General features: G+C 62.9%; 2 protein-coding genes across 3 annotated transcripts; one reads left to right on the forward strand and one right to left on the reverse strand.

Annotated features, from left to right (window-relative positions):
• Positions 1-190: 190 nt before the first annotated feature.
• On the forward strand, positions 191-8,902 carry LOC110587961 (chromosome transmission fidelity protein 18 homolog). 2 transcript variants are annotated; one of them, XM_021698215.1, is made up of 22 exons: positions 191-317; positions 507-686; positions 768-918; positions 1,085-1,253; positions 1,818-1,910; positions 1,998-2,050; positions 2,135-2,267; positions 3,159-3,368; positions 3,561-3,658; positions 3,891-4,014; positions 4,098-4,246; positions 4,433-4,526; positions 4,835-4,933; positions 5,014-5,144; positions 5,309-5,480; positions 6,390-6,614; positions 6,698-6,847; positions 6,924-7,054; positions 7,711-7,855; positions 7,969-8,115; positions 8,458-8,515; positions 8,593-8,902. In XM_021698215.1, the coding sequence occupies exons 1-22, from the start codon at positions 227-229 to the stop codon at positions 8,727-8,729; spliced, it is 2,940 nt and encodes a 979-aa protein (XP_021553890.1). In that variant the 5' UTR covers positions 191-226; the 3' UTR covers positions 8,730-8,902. The 2 variants fall into 2 exon arrangements, with proteins under 2 accessions (XP_021553890.1, XP_021553889.1); XM_021698214.1 differs by having other exon boundaries at positions 507-918.
• A 63-nt stretch (positions 8,903-8,965) lies between these two features.
• On the reverse strand, positions 8,966-9,375 carry LOC110588033 (guanine nucleotide-binding protein G(I)/G(S)/G(O) subunit gamma-13). Its single transcript, XM_021698301.1, has 2 exons — positions 9,251-9,375; positions 8,966-9,071 (listed from the first exon to the last, which is right to left on the reverse strand). Exons 1-2 carry the CDS (start codon positions 9,346-9,348, stop codon positions 8,966-8,968), a joined length of 204 nt encoding a protein of 67 aa, XP_021553976.1. The 5' UTR covers positions 9,349-9,375.
• Between the last annotated feature and the right edge of the window lie 7,561 nt (positions 9,376-16,936).

Genomic DNA, 16,936 nt, shown 5'->3' on the forward strand with positions numbered 1-16,936 from the left:
CCGTGCGGGCCAATGATGAGAGTCCTGGGATGCCGCACTGGCTCTGCCCCGCCCCGCCTGCGCGCGCAGCCCCGCCCCCGCCGCGCTCTTCCCGTTGGCCAATGGAGAGAGCCGCCGGGCACGCCGGCCAGGGATTGGCGGCGCCGGGACGCTGGGGGCGGGTGCGGCGCGCGGCGGCCGCGCGGGAGGTTCGGAGAGGACGGCTGGTCCGGTGGGAGCGGGAGCCATGGGAGACCTCGAGCTCGAGCTGGGCGGTGCCCAGGACGACTTCCACAGCCAGTTCGCGGACGAGCTGGAGGTGCTGGCGGAGCTGGAAGGTGGGCGTGGGCCCCGCCGCAGCCTCGTCCCCCGTAGTCCGGGAGGGCTGCCTGGAGGAGGGGAGGCGAGCGGGGACCGCGAGGCTGGAGCGAGAAGGGTCCTCCGGCACCGCCGGCCGCGGGAGCTCTTGCCTGTATGTGGGGACGCGCCGACTTAGCGCAGCTGCTGTCATCTTTCCCTCCTGGCAGGGACGGCGGCCCTGTCATCCCCCAGGGACCCCTGGCCCACGGTGGGCCGGTCCCGGCTGACGTCCGAGGAGGCCGTTGCCACTCCTTGCTCTCCAGGTGGACGTCCAGGGAACCACAATGGCAGTGCGACGAAGAGGCAGCTGGCCGACCACGTCCCGAGGGACACGGCTTTGCCCCCCAGTATGTCCGCAGGGGCCCAGGGCCCAGGGCTGGGGTGTGAGGCTGGGGAAGAGTCTCTGTTCCTTCCGTCTCCCTCCCCAGCCCCCAGGGTCAAACGGCCTAGGCTGGAAGTCGTCAAGAAGCTGAACTTCAGGCCCGAGGAGATGGAAGAGCCGCCCCTTCCTGACTCCCCTGCCAGGGGCATCACCCCCCCACCGAGTCCGGAGGTCCCCACTGAGCTGTGGGGCAAGGGGTGTGTGGCTGGGGGCACAGGTGTCCCAGGGATTGTGGAAGGATCCTGGGTTTCCGGAGGCCTGGCGCTGGGGGTGGGTGGGAGGGATGTATAGTTGAGTGGATCTGGGTTCCTCCGATGGTAGCAGGAGGGGTGAGTCCCCAAGACAGTCCCTGTCCCTTCCCAGGCTCTTGGATGCTGGTGCTGATGTGGGTCTCCTGCAGGCCTCGCCGGCAGCCCGAAATCCCGTCCTGAGGCGGCCCCCTGTCCTGGAGGACTATGTCAGTGTGACCTCCATGGGTGGCTGCCGGGCTTTTCTGGTCCTGCGGGCTGACCCAGTGAGCACAGGGGTGCAGGTGGGTGCTGTGTGGCCACAAGGGGGTGGGGGGCTCAGTGCTGCCCAGGAGAGTCCTAGACCTCATGTCCCCACTGGGACCCTGGGCACCCCTCAGGAAGTTCACCTGGCTTGCCTCCCTTTTCCTTTCGTATCTTCTTCTTCTTTTTTAAACATTTTATCTATTTACTTGAAAGAGAGAGACACAGTGAGAGAGGGGACACAAGCAGGGGGAGTGAGAGAGGGAGAAGCAGACTTCCCGCGGAGCAGGGAGCCCGATGTGGGGCTCGATCCCAGAACCCTGGCATCATGACCTGAGCTGAAGGCAGATGCTTAATGACTGAGCCACCTAGGTGCCCTCCTTTTCATATCTTCTTCTTTTTTTTTTTTTTTCCTTCCCTTGGGGTTTTTTTCTCCCCCTTTTTTTTTTTTTTTTTTGGAATTATTGTTTAGAGAGGAAGCTTGTCCTGTTGTTGGTATGTTCATGCTGAAATAATGCCACCTGGGTCCCTGAGCACTGTTGGGAGGGGGTCCGTGAGTAGTTATGTCCTGCAGCGGGATGAATGCTGCCCTCACTTTCCTACAGACCCCTTTCGTTGATATCTGGCGGCGAGGCCACGGCCAGCTGGATCTGTTGGGTGTGTCCTTCGCGTCCCTGAAGGAGCAGGTCGACAGTGAGGTGGGGCTTGCTGGGAAGAGAAGGGTGGCTCTGTGGGGGGACTGCACGTTGGAGCCATCCAGATCCCAACCTCTGGTGTTTGCACAGCGGAGGCAGCAGCTGCTCGAGGAGGCCCATCGGCTCTCAGACACACTTCGCAGGTGACACAGTGGGTCCTCCCACCCCTGATCTCCAGCCTGTAGTCGGGGGGTGTGCAGTCCTTCCAAAGGCACAATGTTCTTCAGCCTCAGGTCGGAGGAGGTCCAGCCTTTGGCAGCTCCTGAGGAAGAGATGGCCAGCAACCAAGGTGACTCCCAGCACTGCCTCTGGGTGGACGAGTTCGCACCTCGGTCCTACACGGAGCTGCTCAGTGACGACGTGAGACCTTATTATCGTTCAAGCGTGACTTGCTCTTTTGTTGCCAAAAACAAAAGCTGTAGGATTTAGCTAATTCTTATGTTGTCAGCTTACAGGGCATTGGAATGGAAGAGATGGCTTTTTGGTGTTTTTAAGATTTTATTTACTTTTTTGAGAGTGAGAGAGGGAGAAGCAGACTCCCCACTGAGCAGGCAGCCAGGATGAAGCCCGATCCCAGGACCCTTGGATCATGACCTGAGCCAAAGGCAGCCGCTGAAGCACCTGAGCCAGTTAGGAGCCCCAGAAGAGATGGTTTTTTTTTTTTTTTTTTTAAAGATTTTATTTATTTATTTCAGAGAGAATGAGAGGGAGCACATGAGAGGGGGGAGGGTCAGAGAGAGAAGCAGACTCCTTGCTAAGCAGGGAGCCCGATGCGGGACTCGATCCAGGGACTCCAGGATCATGACCTGAGCCGAAGGCAGTCGCTTAACCAACTGAGCCACCCAGGCGCCCAGAAAAGATGGTTTTGATTTACACATTTGAATTGTAGTTGGGGACACTGAGGCCAGCATGGGGCTGGCATGCTCTAGGTCACCTGTGACCTGGGCTGGGGATCCAACCCCCCCCCTCCTCGGAGCTTCTGTTTCCTTTCTTACTCATAGAAGCTGATGCTGGGATGCCCCTGGGGATGGTGGGGGCTCCTGAAGGGCTCAGGGTTATAGGAATGGAGGCTCTGAAATGAGCCTCACTCTGTCACTCACTGGCAGGGTGACCAGACACTGGTCACTTGTCACTCAGCTTCAGCCTCCTTGTGTGTTTTCTGGGGCTTAACGACAGCAGGCTGACATGAAGGGTGGGCACAGGGGTCCTCGGTGCTGGCCGTTCCTCCAGGCCACGCTTTCTTTCTTACAGTTCACTAACCGCTGCCTCCTCAAGTGGCTAAAGCTGTGGGACCTGGTGGTGTTTGGCCGAGAGAGGCCTGCTAGGAAGCCAAGGCCCAGTGTGGAGCTGGCCCGGGGTGGCAAGGAGGCCCCAAGCTCCAGCAAATGGAAAAGCCATGAGCAGGTGCTGGAGGACATGCTAGAGGCTGAGTTGGACCCGAGCCGGCGGCCCCGGCAGAAGGTAAGTCCCACCTGGCTGTGCTACACGCATGTCTGAGCCCGGGGGCTGTGCTCTCTGGGCAGCCGGCGCCTTTGCAGCCTCTCGGGGCCCTGAGGTGCATTTAGCGCTCCCACGGCTGGGGCGTTAAAACGTTAGCATGCCGGGGTGGTAACAGGCTATAGCACGTGTGCGTCTGTGTTGTCTTGGCTGCAGGTGGCACTGTTGTGTGGGCCCCCGGGGCTTGGCAAGACCACCCTGGCTCATGTGATTGCACGGCATGCTGGGTACTGCGTGGTGGAGATGAACGCAAGGTAAGTGGCAGGGAGGCCAGCCTCCATCCTGACTTAGCCCTGAGACCCCAGTGGGTTGGCGGTGGGGACAGTGGAGTGGGGTTCTTACTTTCTCAGGGCTTTCTGGGGTGGTAGCCTTGAGGTGTAGGTGTGGTGGCTCAGCCCTGGAGACTGTCTGATCAGGGATCTTGGTTGCTATCTTGGCCGAGGCCACGCTGCCCTGACGGCAATGCCCTTGGCTTCATGGTTCCAGTGATGACCGCAGCCCTGAGGCCTTCCGCACGTGCATTGAGGCGGCCACGCAGATGGAGTCGGTGCTGGGTGCTGGCGGGAAGCCCAACTGCCTGGTCATCGATGAGATCGACGGGGCCCCCGTGGTGGGCCTCCTGGGTGCCCCAGTGGGTGGGCAGGTGGGTGGGCAATGGGCTAGGGTTCACTGTGTCTTTTTTGCCTTCCCTAGGCTGCCATCAGTGTTCTTCTGAACATCCTGGACCGCAAGGGCCCACAGGATGCAGAGTCAGGGGATCAGGTTCCCACAAGTGGGGGACGGCGGCGCCGGGCCGAGGGGGGGCTCCTGATGAGGCCCATCATCTGTATCTGCAATGACCAGTGAGTGGGCCGGAGCAGGGCTTTGCACAGGGAGGGGTGTGGTGGGGGGCCTCCGTGGGAGGGCAGAGGGCTTCTGGGAGGGTGTATCCCCAACCCTACCTGGCCGCTTCTGCCCACTGGGCTGTGTCACATGCCCTGATGTCCCTGGCTGGGCGGTGTGGTGTGCACGTGCCTGTCCCCCTGCAGGTTTGTACCCTCCCTGAGGCAGTTGAGACAGCAGGCCTTCCTGCTCTACTTCCCACCCATACTGTCCTCGAGGCTCACGCAGCGGCTACAGGAGGTCGGTGAGGGCTGGAGCGGGGGACACATGACTAGGGGGCTGCGTGGCTGACTGCGGGGTGTGGGGATGTGTCCCCTGTCCTGGCCCCATGTCCCTCTCCTTTGCCATCCCCTCTCCCATCCAGGGCCCCATCCCCCAGCTGGCCCCAGGATGTGGGGGTGACCGGACCAGTTTGCTGTTTGGCAGTAGATGGTTCGAAGCAGGGACCAAGGCTGGTCCGCGGGCATCTACAGCTGTGTTCTAGGGAAAGGAGGACCCCAGGGTGGGTTTCTGGGGGAGTGGCCACCCACCCTCCTGCCTCCCTGCAGATCTCCCTGCGGCAGGGCATGCAGGCTGACCCGGGTGCACTGGCAGCTCTGTGTGAGAAGACAGACAACGATATCCGTGCCTGCATCAACACCCTGCAGGTGGGCAGGTGCGCGGGGCTGCTGCTGGGGTGCAGCAGGGCTCAGCCGCCGCTAACCAGCCCCCGCCCGTCTGTGTCCAGTTCCTTCATGGGCGCGGCCGGCGGGAGCTGAGTGTGCAGGCTGTGCAGGCCACACGAGTTGGCCTCAAGGACCAGCGCAAGGGGCTCTTCTCTGTGTGGCAGGAGGTGTTCCAGCTGCCCCGGGCCCAGAGGTAAGTGGGCAGGCCAGCCCCGTCTCCTGTGGCAGACTGAGCGCCGCATGGGCCCTGGGGGAGCATGGTCTGTGTACAGACGCCTGGGCCGCTTCGGGGAGCAAGGCATCCTGGAGGGGGATGAAGAGGTGGGGCCCCATTCCAGCCTTGGCACCCCTCTGCAGGCAACGTTGGGGCCAGGACCTGGCCCTGCCCCTGCACATGCTCCCGCTCCATGATGGGCACCTGGGTCTGGGGCCCCGTGCTGCCGAGGCGCCTTTGACCACGGCTTCCCAGCGGTTCTACCACATCCTGCACGTGGCTGCCTCCGCAGGGGAGCACGAGAAGGTGGTCCAGGTAATCTTGCTCTGCCTTGAGTGTTTTTGGGGGTGCCGGTATGCTAGCATCTGTCTGCGTCTCTGTCCCCAGAGAACCGGAGACACTTCACACGGTGTCAAGCTCAAGGAGCAATGGGATGGGAGCAAGGGGTGGTGGACACGGTGCCTCAGGGAGCTCTCTCAAAGGTGATGGGGAGCAGGGACAGAGGCCTGGGAGGAGGGACTAGCTGGTGCGAGGGGTGGGGTGGGGGCTGGCGTGGGCTGGCAGGGAGGGGAGGTGGGCTGGGTGCGTGGTGTCATCTGACTCACGGGGTCAGTCCAGTTGCTGGTCGGGACGCAGGTGATTGGGGTGGGAGGGGCTAGACAGCCTGAGTCAGTGCCCGGGAGGGTCCCCGTTCTGGACATGAACTGTGGGCACGGGGATGTGGGGTAGAGCAGGCAGGGTAAAGTTTTGGCTTGAGCAGGTGGCAGAGATGCCCCCCACCCCAGGGAAGCCTGGCCTAAGCTGTCTCCCTGACTAAGCAGCTTTGGATTAGTGGCTGTGGATCTGATAAATCCGGAACTCTCCACGGGGAGGGGTTGTGTGCGCCCCGAGGGAATGAGAGTTTCACGTGGAACAAGAGCAGGGGCTCTGTGCCCTCCGTTCTGGCCGCAGAGCTTCCTTTGGGGAGGGGGTGGGTACTGGAGCCTGTGGGCTCCTTGAGGCAGTCGTGGGTAGGGGGTTCTTTCCTGCATCTCTCAAAACAGTGGGGCGGCAGGCTGGGCCTTCCTGGCTCCTCCTTCGGGGCCTCAGGGCCACTTGCTGGTGCTAGCAGCTCTCCCAGAGACCCTGGGCTTGGCAGGGCAGGTGGGAGGTTCTTGTATGTGGGCTGGGGGCTGAGCCTGGGGGGGGGGGGGTTCAGCAGCCCACCCACCTGCTCACCCCCAGGGCCTGTTTGACAACTTCCTGCGCTTGCGGCTACGGGATTCCAGCCTGGGGACCGTGTGCGCGGCCCTTGACTGGCTGGCCTTTGATGACCTGCTGAGCCGCGCCGCCCATCACGGCCAGACTTTCCAGTTGCTGCGCTACCTGCCCTTCCTGCCGGCAGCCTTCCACCTGCTCTTTGCGTCCAGCCACGTGCCGAGGATTGCTTTCCCCAGCAGCCAGCAGGAGGTGTGTCTCCTGAACCCTGCCCGGGCCTGGGGTCTGGCCCAGGGAGCCTGGGTTTCCTAGGCCTACTTCATCCTCCACCCCAGGCCCAGAACCGGACCAGCCGGACACAGAACCTCATCCAGACGCTGGTGGCGGGCATCGCACCTGCCACCCGCAGCCGAGTTGCACCTCAGGCTCTCATCCTGGATGCCCTCTGTCTGATTCTGGACATCCTTGCGCCCAAGCTGCGCCCTGTGAGTGCCTCGTCCAGAGTGGGGGTGTCGCCGCTGTGGGGGCGGGCCCGGCCATGCTCAGCGTCCCTGCCCACAGGTGAGCACACAGCTGTACAGCACTCGTGAGAAGCAGCAGCTGGCCAGCCTCGTGGGCACCATGCTTGCCTACAGCCTCACCTACCGCCAAGAGCGCATGCCCGACGGGCAGTATGTCTACAGGCTAGAGCCGTGAGTCTGCAGTGGGGTGCCAGGGACAGGGTGGGGTGCCAGGGACAGGAGGCTGGGCTCCGGGTGCTACGGCAGTGAGGCCAGGAATCTTGGTGAGGTGTAGTCTCCCTTTTCCTGCCTGTGGGGCAGCGATAAGGGGTCAGTTCCAGCTCAGCACTTGCGCAGATGTGATTGTGAGGTGGGGGGTCCCCCTTACGGGGCATTATTTCAGAGGCTCTGCCTGCCTCAGTGTCCCCCAGGCACTGCTCCCAGAGGGTCCTCGAGCTCCCCAGGGCGCTGCTGCCCCATCCTGAGATGTTCCCCGGGGCCCCACTGCCCAACAAGGGGACCAGTGCCCATAGCTTTTTGTGCCATTTGCAAGGAGGCGGTAATGGTGACAGTTCCCAGTGCTCAGCTCCAGCCTTGAGCCTAGGCCCTGCCCTGTTGTCTCATTTTTTCATCCTGCAGCCTTGGGATGGTTCCCTTCTCATGCCCACAAGCAGTTGGGGAAACTGAGGCTTGGGGTAGGTCATCCCCTGCTGCTATGGGCCCAGGCATTGTATTGGCAGGACTGAGCTGCACACTGCAGCCCCTGCTTCTTGGCGTTTGGGACGGGTGGGCAGGTAGCAGCTGCCTGTGCTGCTGATGGCGTACTTCTTGACCCGCCCTGAGAGCAGGAACGTGGAGGAGGTCTGCCGCTTTCCTGAGCTGCCCGCCCGCAAACCCCTCACCTACCAGGCCAAGCAGCTCATTGCCCGCGAGATCGAAATGGAGAAGATGCGGCGGGCGGAGGCCTTGGCCCGGGTTGGGGACATCCCCCCGGTAAGCCCACCCTGGGGGCCAGAGCCAGGCCAGGGAGGGCAGGGCCGTCGGAAGGGACCTTGTCCCTGGACTGGCCCTGCCCAGTCAGCCCTCACCACACCTTCCGTCTGCAGGTGGGCGGGGTTCCCCCAGGGGCCGAGGCTCCACCGGGGGGTGCCGGGGACAAAGGGGCACAGCCGCCCACCTCACACAGCCACGAGGAGCAGCGGCTAGAGCAGCGGCTGGAGCGCATCCTGAAGAGAGCGGCCCTGGAGGAAAAGGTGTGAGGGATGTGGCTGGTTCTCAGCCCTGGGGGGCTGTCACTTGCCTGCTGCTCAGCCTCGGGGGGTTTCCCGTGGCCCCAGCTTTCCATCTGGGCGAGAGGGGGCTCTGCTGGTTGTGGCAGGAGGAAGCTGCCATGTGGGTGACGAGGGACCGAAGGGACATGTGCTGAGTGGGTCTGCTCCAGCGTGAAGCGGGCCTGGGAAGGGGAGGTGGGCATCTGCTCCCACAGCCTGGGGCCATTGGCTGCTCCCTGGGAGGGGGCCTCTGGCCCTCCCCCCAGGGCAGGGAGTGCCCGCCACCCGTCTAGGCTGAGAGCCTGACCAGCCTGCCCCCTTCAGCCTGAGAGGGACTTCTTTGGTCGTGTGGTCCTCAAGAGAGCGGCAGCCCTGAGTGCAGGTGTGTGGGCGCGGGAGGCATGGGAGGGGCGGCAGGGGCCGGGGCAAGGCAGAGGAACAACCATGTGGCCTCCACAGGAGATGTGGCCCCGGAGACCGATGCGGCTGAGCGGCACATAGGCACGGCGGTGGGCAGGAGTGACGTCTGGTTTCGCTTCAAGGAGGGCGTCTCCAATGCTGTGCGGCGCAGTGTCTACATCAGGGACCTGCTGTAGCTGGGGTGCACCCGACACCGTGAGCCCATGCTGGATACCTCTGGAGGCCCATGCTGGATGCCCCGGGTCCACACGAGACGCCCCAGGGCCCCACGCTTGATGCTGTCATGTTGCGAGTTCTCCGTCAGAAAATGTACAAAAGCACGGACGCTTTCAAAAAGTCTTTATAAAAGTCACACCTTTATGGAGTTGTCCTCCCTACAGAAGCAAGAGCCCGGGGGCGGGGCGGGGGGGCCTCACAGGATGGCACACTTGCCCTTCTCCACCCATGGGTTGTTCTTCATCAGGTCGGGGTTCAGGAACGGGTCCTTGGGGATCCCATCCTCGATCCATTTGAGGAGCCTGTGGTTGGGTAGGGTGGGGAGGGTGAGGTTGAGCAGGTGGGTGCCTGGCTTCTTAGAAGTGCTGCCCAATGGCAAGGTGCAGGGCCGTGGCTCTGGCTCATGCAAACGAACACAGGGCAGGGAAATGAAATGCAGATCGGAGCCAACCCTGGGTGGGGTGGGGTCCTGGGGACTTACTCAGGGATGGTCTTGGATGACATCTCCCTCTTGAAGGCCAGCTGGTACTTGAGGCTCTCCACCTCTTTTTTCATCTGGGGCACATCCCACTCCTCCATGGCGTCGGGAGCTTCGGAAGTGGCCAGCCTGGGGCTGGAGAACACAGGAGGAAGCAACAGCCAGAGGGCTGCCAGCCTGCAGTCAACCCCCAGATGCTCCCTCCCCACCAGATTGATAGCCGGTCCGCTGCTTGGGAGGTCCCCAGGGGCTGTACCACCCCTTTCCCGGGGGTCCACAGAGGCACCCACGTAGTCCACATGGTGCAGGGCCTGGAGCTGAGGCCCCACTAATGAGGTCCCGTGTGTCTGCCCCTCCCCCCATGGGGCTAATTAACTGCAGAGAAAAGTTTTTATTCTGAGCTCTGCATCCTTATCTCCCACCCCCATCAGAGCCTTACCATGGCCTGGTCTCTTGGAGAGAGAAGGGGCAGTGTTTCAGCCATAGCAGGACCAGGCACACAGCACAGATGGGTTCCCAGAAGCCCACCCTCCAACTGCGAGGCCCACTTCCCATTCCTGGTTGCAGAGGGGGCAATCCAGACCCTAACGTGAGGGGTGGGGCTGTGCCTGGCCTCCTTCCTGTGCCTTCCCTCTGCTTTGCATGGGGAAGCCTACCCAAGGGAAATTAATCTTGGGGCTTGGAGGATTTGGCTGCAATTTGCATCTCTAGCCAAGGGGTTGGGGAGGGTAGGTGCTGAGGGTCTTGGGGTCACAGGCTGCACAGCTGGTCTGGGACTTGGAGTGGCTAAAGCCTTCTGCTGCCCCGTGTTGCCCCCCACACTGTTCACAAACCGCCTGGCCCAGTTTCTGTTTGTGTACCAGCCTGGCAAAGCGGGTTGCTTCCTGCCTCCCTGACTAAAGCCCACTCCAGGGGCCCAGGGAGTCTCTCACTGGCCCCCAGGCCCTGCTCCCATCATGGGAGGCTGGGAGCCAGGGGGTTGGCTTTCTGGACCTTGGGAGGGTAGGCAGGGGTTGACAGGAGTGTGACCCTGTCTGCACTAGCCTGTGGAGGGGACTCCAGGCTGGAAGATCTCCATCTTGAGGGGGGGTGGGGGTCGGCCCTGGTCGGTTGGGACAGAGCATCCACACTAGGAGCCAGGGGTAAGAGCCGTAGGGGAGCAGAGCCTGCCTTTATGGGGGGGCAGCCAATAGGGGGCATGCAGTTACTCCCCTCCCAGAGACCCCAAGTTCAGCATCCCCACCCCTGGCCGGACAGCCACGTGGTGGGGGGCTCTCCGCGGCGGGGGCGGGGGCGGCGGTCTGCCCGCAGCGCCCACCGCCTGCCCTGTCTGCCCTACCTGCGCGCAGCGCCGCCGGAACCGGCCGCCCGTCCCGCGCGCCCCGCGACGCCCCCGGCCACGGCGCTCGGCGGGCACTGCGGGCGGCGCGCACGGCGCAGGACGCGGCTTCCCTCCCCCTCGGCCGCCCCGCCCCCGCCCCCGCCCCGCCCGCCCGAAGACCGAGGGGGTCCTCCCCGCCGGTGGGGTCGGGCCTGTTGGGACGCGCAGGGCAGCCGCCTCGGTCACAAGACCAACAGACAGGGGCATCTGGGGGTTAGGATGGTCCAGGTCAGCCCAGCGGGACCCGCCGCCTCGGTTTCCTGCTCTGCACGGGGGGCCAGTTCATCGGACCTACCTTGGACGGTGCCGGCAAGGGTCAAGTGACAAGGACCAAGTGATGGTGAGTGACAGCGAGGGCCAAGTGAATGAGTGAGCGGGCACACAGGCCGGCAGAGCCCAGGCAGGTGCCCCGCCCACTCCTGCCACCTGGGGCCAGGCCCTGGCACCGCCCCCTCCCCCCTGCCCTCCTCCTCGGTGCTGGGCCTACCCCAGGGACTTGGCCTCACTCTGCACGCTCCGTCAGCCCCTGCGGATGGGGGATGCAGGGATGGCAGTGTAGAGTCAGCTCTGGCCGTGGACAGTGGTCTCCTACAGTGGGGCTGGCACCGAAGACTTTCATTCCTTAGACTGTACCCTAGCCGTCCATGCGCTGCCAGGCTCTAGCCGTAGGCCAGGCGGGAGTAACAGGGATGAGGCCAGGACACTGCACGCCCCTGGGGCCTCAGCAGTGCCCTGGAGCTGAGCCATCCACAGGTGTGAGCCTGTGTCCCCCATTTCTAGGCCGGCGGCGGGCTGACTGGGTAGCTGCCCTGAGGGCTGGGGGTCCGTTCACTCTTCACTTGGCCCTGGGCTGGGAATACCCAGACTTGTTCTGTGTAGGCCCAGGGGATGCGAGGCTGTGTCTGGCTCAGGGGTGCCCAAGCCCAGGCTGAGCAGCTTTGGGGGCTCTGGGGAGGGAGGGGGCGTTCCTCCCTCACTGCAGGCCCGTCCCCTCTCCTCTCTGCCTGCTCCTCAGCTGGCCCCTGATGGGACCCAAGCAGACGCTCACTCTTCCCTCCATCCCTCAGGGACGAGACCACATCCCGTTCTCCTCAGACCTGATGCCCTGGCTGTGTCTGGCAGGCCCTGCTGCCCAGCTCTCAGGGGAGCTGTGCCCTTGGGGCCTTTGGGTGATGCAGGTACCAGGCTGCATCCTGGGCAGGGGGCCCCCAGGCAGCAACGGCAGCCGCGGAAGGCAGCAGGGCTCAGCTTCTCAACGTCCACCCTCACAGAGGCCTGCTCTAGGCCTTTGGCAGGAGCTCTGGCAGCCTCCTCTGGGCTGGGGGCCTGTGAATGGTCCTGGTGTCCTCACCTGGGAGGGAGAATGGGATGCCTCCTGCCCCTTTGGGCTCCCGAGCCCTCCCTGATGCGATTCTGTGAAATGGGGTCAGCTGTGCGTCCCTGGCCCCTCTCACGCATCAACATGATGATGCATCTGGAAGCACTTCTGGAATTGGGGCACATCAGGAAAATGAGGGATTATTTTTATTATGGATTTATGGGGGCTGGGGGAGCTTAGAGCCCAGGGCCCTGCCATCCTCCTCAGGGCAGATGGCCGGCAGCCCTGAACACTCGTGGGACCGGGGTGCTGCTCACACCGGGTGGGCAGCCCAGGGCAGGGCCCCATGTTGGCCCTCAGGCCTGGCTCAAGGTTTGGGCTGAGACCTGGGCCGGCCCGACCCTGCCACCCAGTCATGCCTTCTCTTCAGACTGCACAGGCAGAACTGGGCACCCAGGGCCAAGCTTTGGCCTGACGGCAACTGGAGAGTCCCCTGGGAGAGGGCCTGGTGTGGCCTGAGTCCGGTGTGACAAGGGTCTGCTTCCGGGCCCTGCTTCGTGGGTGCTGTTTGAACACTCCGCTGTGGTTGCAGCTGATGCCCATGCAGAACACGGCAGGGGCATCTGAGCCCAGCTGGGTGGCAGGGCGCATGGCAGGACGGTGGGAGCCAGGCCTGCAGGTGGGAGCCGTGTGGGGCACGGGGTCCCGCACATCTCTCACTGCTGTGCTCTTTCCAGTCTCTGGGCGCCGGCCACATTTGCTGCTTTGGGGACTCTCCAGGCTCAGACTTGGTCCTCATGCTGACCACAGCCCCAAATAATGGAGGCCACAACTCTGTGTGGTGGGCCTCCTGGTGCACGCCTGCTCTCGAAGGAGGACCCACGATTTTCACCTTCCTGGGATGCTGGGATGCTGGATGGGGGTGGGGTGGGGAGGCAGTGACAGCTTGTCCTCCAGCTGACTGCCACCTTGCAGACACCCAGAGCGGGTCCAGAGGGACCAGACAGCATGCTGAAATTAGCTCCAGTAACTGGGCTGCTGGTGAGACCCAACCTGCTCATCGTGGCCTAGAAATAGCCACTCCGGGCCCCACTGCCGGGCTCCTGACACACAGGTGGACGGGCACTGGGGGCCGGGCTCCTGGGGATGTGGTGGGCACCGTGAGTCTCTGTGGCAGGACCTCCCCCAGCAGTGCTGATTTTAGTGCTCTGGAAGAATAAAGAAATGGTGTGTGTGTGGGGTGCCCTTATCCCTTCTGGGTGGGGCCCCGAAGAGGGCTCAGGGAGGAGGGGGAGGAAAGGCCCCCACTAGACAGGGACCTGCAGTCTAGTGCTGTCCCTGACACCACTCTGAACTGTGGGTCCTTCCCACTGGCAGAGGCCAGAGCTGGGACTGGGGTGTGTCGCTGGTGGCCCAGGGCTGCCCCCAGCCGCTTTTAGCCCCGGCTCCGGGTGGGGACATGGGCACACTCCGCTGCTCCTGAGACCAGACTCCTCAGAGGGCAAGACACAGCCCGGGGCAGATGGCCAGCCTGTGCACAAGCACAATGAGGCCCGAGGCGAGACTGCAGCTCTGCTTCAGACTGCTGGGGGTGGGGGGCGGGTGTCAGCACCCCCTCCAACCCTCCCAGGGCCACAGACTCGTCCCGAGGTGGTGAAACCTGAGGATAAGCGATCAGCGCTGCAGGGCCCGGGCTGGACTGTCAGCATGCAATCCTAGGCTTACGACAGACCTGGTGACCACGGCCCCGGCTGCCCCACGCGAACTGCCCACTTGTTTCTGCCCCTGCAATGACTGGCAGAGGCAAATACCAGGACTGCAAAACCAGCAAAGAAATCTTTTATTTACCTTGTTAAACAGAGCTCATAAAAAAAAAAGGGACTGTTTTTACATAATCTTTGAAAGCTTGAGAATGGCTGTCAAAAATAACTGAAGCTCTCTTAGGCTGACGTGTGCAACAAATGTAAGACACGACTCCAGGGAGGCCCGGGTGGGAGGGCGGCTCCTGCCTGCGAGACCTCGTGAGTCAGTGTCAGGGATGCCACTTGGGTTGACTTGGTTCTTTCCAGCAGCTCTGTGGCCAGTGAACAACACCAGGCCCCCCTCGGCAGCTGGCCCGGGGGCTCGAGGTCTCAGGGAAGGCAAGAGACCCCTCAAGCAGCTCCTAACACCAACCAAAGGGACTTGTGGTTTCTAAAACAGACGAATCTGCAAAGGTACAGGCAGTCCCCGTCTTGTGAAGGTCTGGGCGGGGGGTGGGGGGGTGGGGGGGTGGCTCTAAGAGACAGCAGGGTGCAGATGAGGCCAGCTGTGCCACTGGCTCACTGAGACTCCTGTCTGCAGGCTCACCGTCCCCCTTTTCCACCAGCCGCAGCAGGCCCCTGGCTGCCTTCTCTCGGGCGGATGCTTACTTTGCCTCGTTACCTGTGGAGTGAAGAAGAGACAGCTCAGTGCTGCCCCCCCCCACAAGGCCCCTGACCAGGTGGAGCAAGGCGGGCCCAGTGTGAGAGCATGGTCAGCTGTTTGTTCGCAGGTTCTGGGAGCTGATCATCCTCTGCTGCTTCACCGGAGGAAGCAGGTGCAGGACCACTGCCCCTGCATCGGGAGCTGGGCCTGGGAGTGGCCCCACACGGTGACAGTGGTCTGATGGCCAAGTCAGCAGGGAGAGCCTCTGGTACCCCAGATCACGCCCACTGCTGAAGGCAGTTTTATGCCAGAGGCCTTTTAGAAACAGCTTTGGGGCCCACAAGTTCTCCCTACCAGAGGAAACAGAGGAGACACAGGGGACATCATTCTGAGTCTTCCCCCAAAGGCCAGGACGATGTCTAACAGCCAGGGCAGCATGTGGACAGCAGCCTGGATGCAGACGAGGAGGCAGGCCTCAAGGCCCAACCGGCAGACAGATGGTGTCCGTGAAGAGGAAGAGGGGGCAGAGTGAGTGAGACTGTGTGCAGAGGGGAGAGGCACCCTACACAGACTGTCCAAGCTGGAGAAGAGTCTGGGGGCAGGGAGGGCTGTCCTTGTATTCCTGCGAGACCCTCCAGCTGTGCGCACGGTAGGTGTTGAGGCTGCCACGTGTCGGGAAGCCACTCAGAGATAAGCCAGCCCCGGGCGATGGGGTTGGAATCCAGACAGGCTGCCCGCCACCAGCACCGGGCACTGTCTTGCGTGAGTCGCTTGTAGCACTACGTTATGAACGTGGCTCAGGGCCCTTCCTGCCTCTCGGACCCACCCAGCTCTCCAGCCTGGCCGAGGTGCCTGTCACCCAGAAATTTGCATCCGGGGTGAAACCACCCAGAGGGCACAGGCAGAGCCCCTGGGGTAACGCCATCCTGGTGACGGGCTGCAAAACCCTAGTGCTCATAAAATAAACACGACCCTCAACAGAAAAGGCCAAGGCCTGCACACGTACTGAAAGGCTCCACCAGGACGCGTTCCTGAAGCTCATGTCCACGTCTGTCTGGCCATCGCTGATCCAAATCAGAAGCTCGTCCCTGGCCCCCGGCGTCAGCCCTTCGCAACCTCAGATCTGCCAGGCACAAACCCGAGGGCACACGCGTGTGCTCTGCGCACTTTCCCCAAGCTGGAGGCTGTTGCAAATGCAAAAACCATTCTCGGCTCGGAGGCCGTACAAAAACGGGGCAGCCCCTGCTCTAACTGCAGGGTACTGAGAAAGGGGACAGGCATCGGAGGAGAAGGGAGAAGTGCCCGTGCTGTGCCCGCGCCGCAGGGGCTTCACTGAGACCCCCGCGGCCCTCACGGCGGGCCCTCTCCTTAGGGGCTGCCCTGGAAGGCCGGCCGGCCCCCATCCCCGCCGTGCGAACACGCCCTTCAGGCAGTCGGGGGGTCGCCCCGACCACGGTCCCGACTTCCCTACAGACTCTCGCCCCACTGAACCGAACCCAGATACCGCCAGCTCTCCAACCACCCACTTACTTCCGCCTTGGGAAATAACTTCCGGGTAAGTGTCGGAAGGGGCGGGGCAGCTGGAGCGAGTGGGCGGGTCTCGCGTTACATCACACGTGTCGTTACCATCCTGGACCACCGCGACGGCGGGGGCGTGGGGGCGGGGGGAGATCGTGCAGTGGAGAGAGTTCGAGGTGTCACGTACCCGATTTTCAGATTATTGCCTGGAGCTCACTTCCCGACGTGGAATTCTTTGGCCAGAGGCATTTCCAGGCTTCTGTTACGTTTTGGGAAGATGATCTTCGAGGGGGCCTGGACACTCCCACCAGCGGCGTGGGTGAGCGAGTCCGGCCGTGGGACCCCGTGTAAACCCGAGCATTGTTAGAGACAGACGACAGCGCCAGGCCAGGACTCCACTTGGGTCTCCCCCCCCCCGTCTCCCCACTCAAGTCCCCCCCCAGGTCCCCCCACTCAGGTACCCCCTTAGGTCCCCCCCAGGTCTCTCCCTCATCATCTCTCCACTCAGGTCCCCCCCAGGTCTCTCCCCATCAACATCTCTCCACTCATGTCCCATCCCAGGTCTCTCCCTCAGCGTCCACCAACTCAGATCCCCCCCAGGTCTATCCCCATCAGCATCTCTCCACTCAGGTCCCCCCCGCAGGTCTCTCCCTCAGCTTCCCCCAACTCAGGTCCCCCCAGGTCTCTCCCTCAGTGTCCCCCCACTCAGCCCCTCCAGGTCTCTCCCTCAGCATCTCCTCACTCAGGTCCCCCTTAGGTCTCCCCCTCAGCATCACCCCACTCAGGCCCCCCACAGGTATCTACATCAGCATCTCTCCACTCAGGTCCCCCCCCAGATCTCTACCTCAGCATCTCTCCATTCAGGTCTCCCCCAGGTCTCTACCTCAGCATCTCCCAACTCAGGTCCCACCAGGTCTCTCCCTCAGTGTCCCCCAACTCAGCCCCTCCAGGTCTCTCCCTCAGCATTTCCTCACTCAGGTCCCCCTCAGATCTTCCCCTCAGCATCTCCCCACTCAGGTCCCCCCAGGTCTCTCCCTCAGTGTCCCCCCACTCAGCCCCTCCAGGT

The sequence above is a fragment of the Neomonachus schauinslandi genome, unplaced genomic scaffold (assembly GCF_002201575.2).
Source record: "Neomonachus schauinslandi unplaced genomic scaffold, ASM220157v2 HiC_scaffold_76, whole genome shotgun sequence".
In the NCBI taxonomy this organism is placed as follows: domain Eukaryota; kingdom Metazoa; phylum Chordata; class Mammalia; order Carnivora; family Phocidae; genus Neomonachus; species Neomonachus schauinslandi.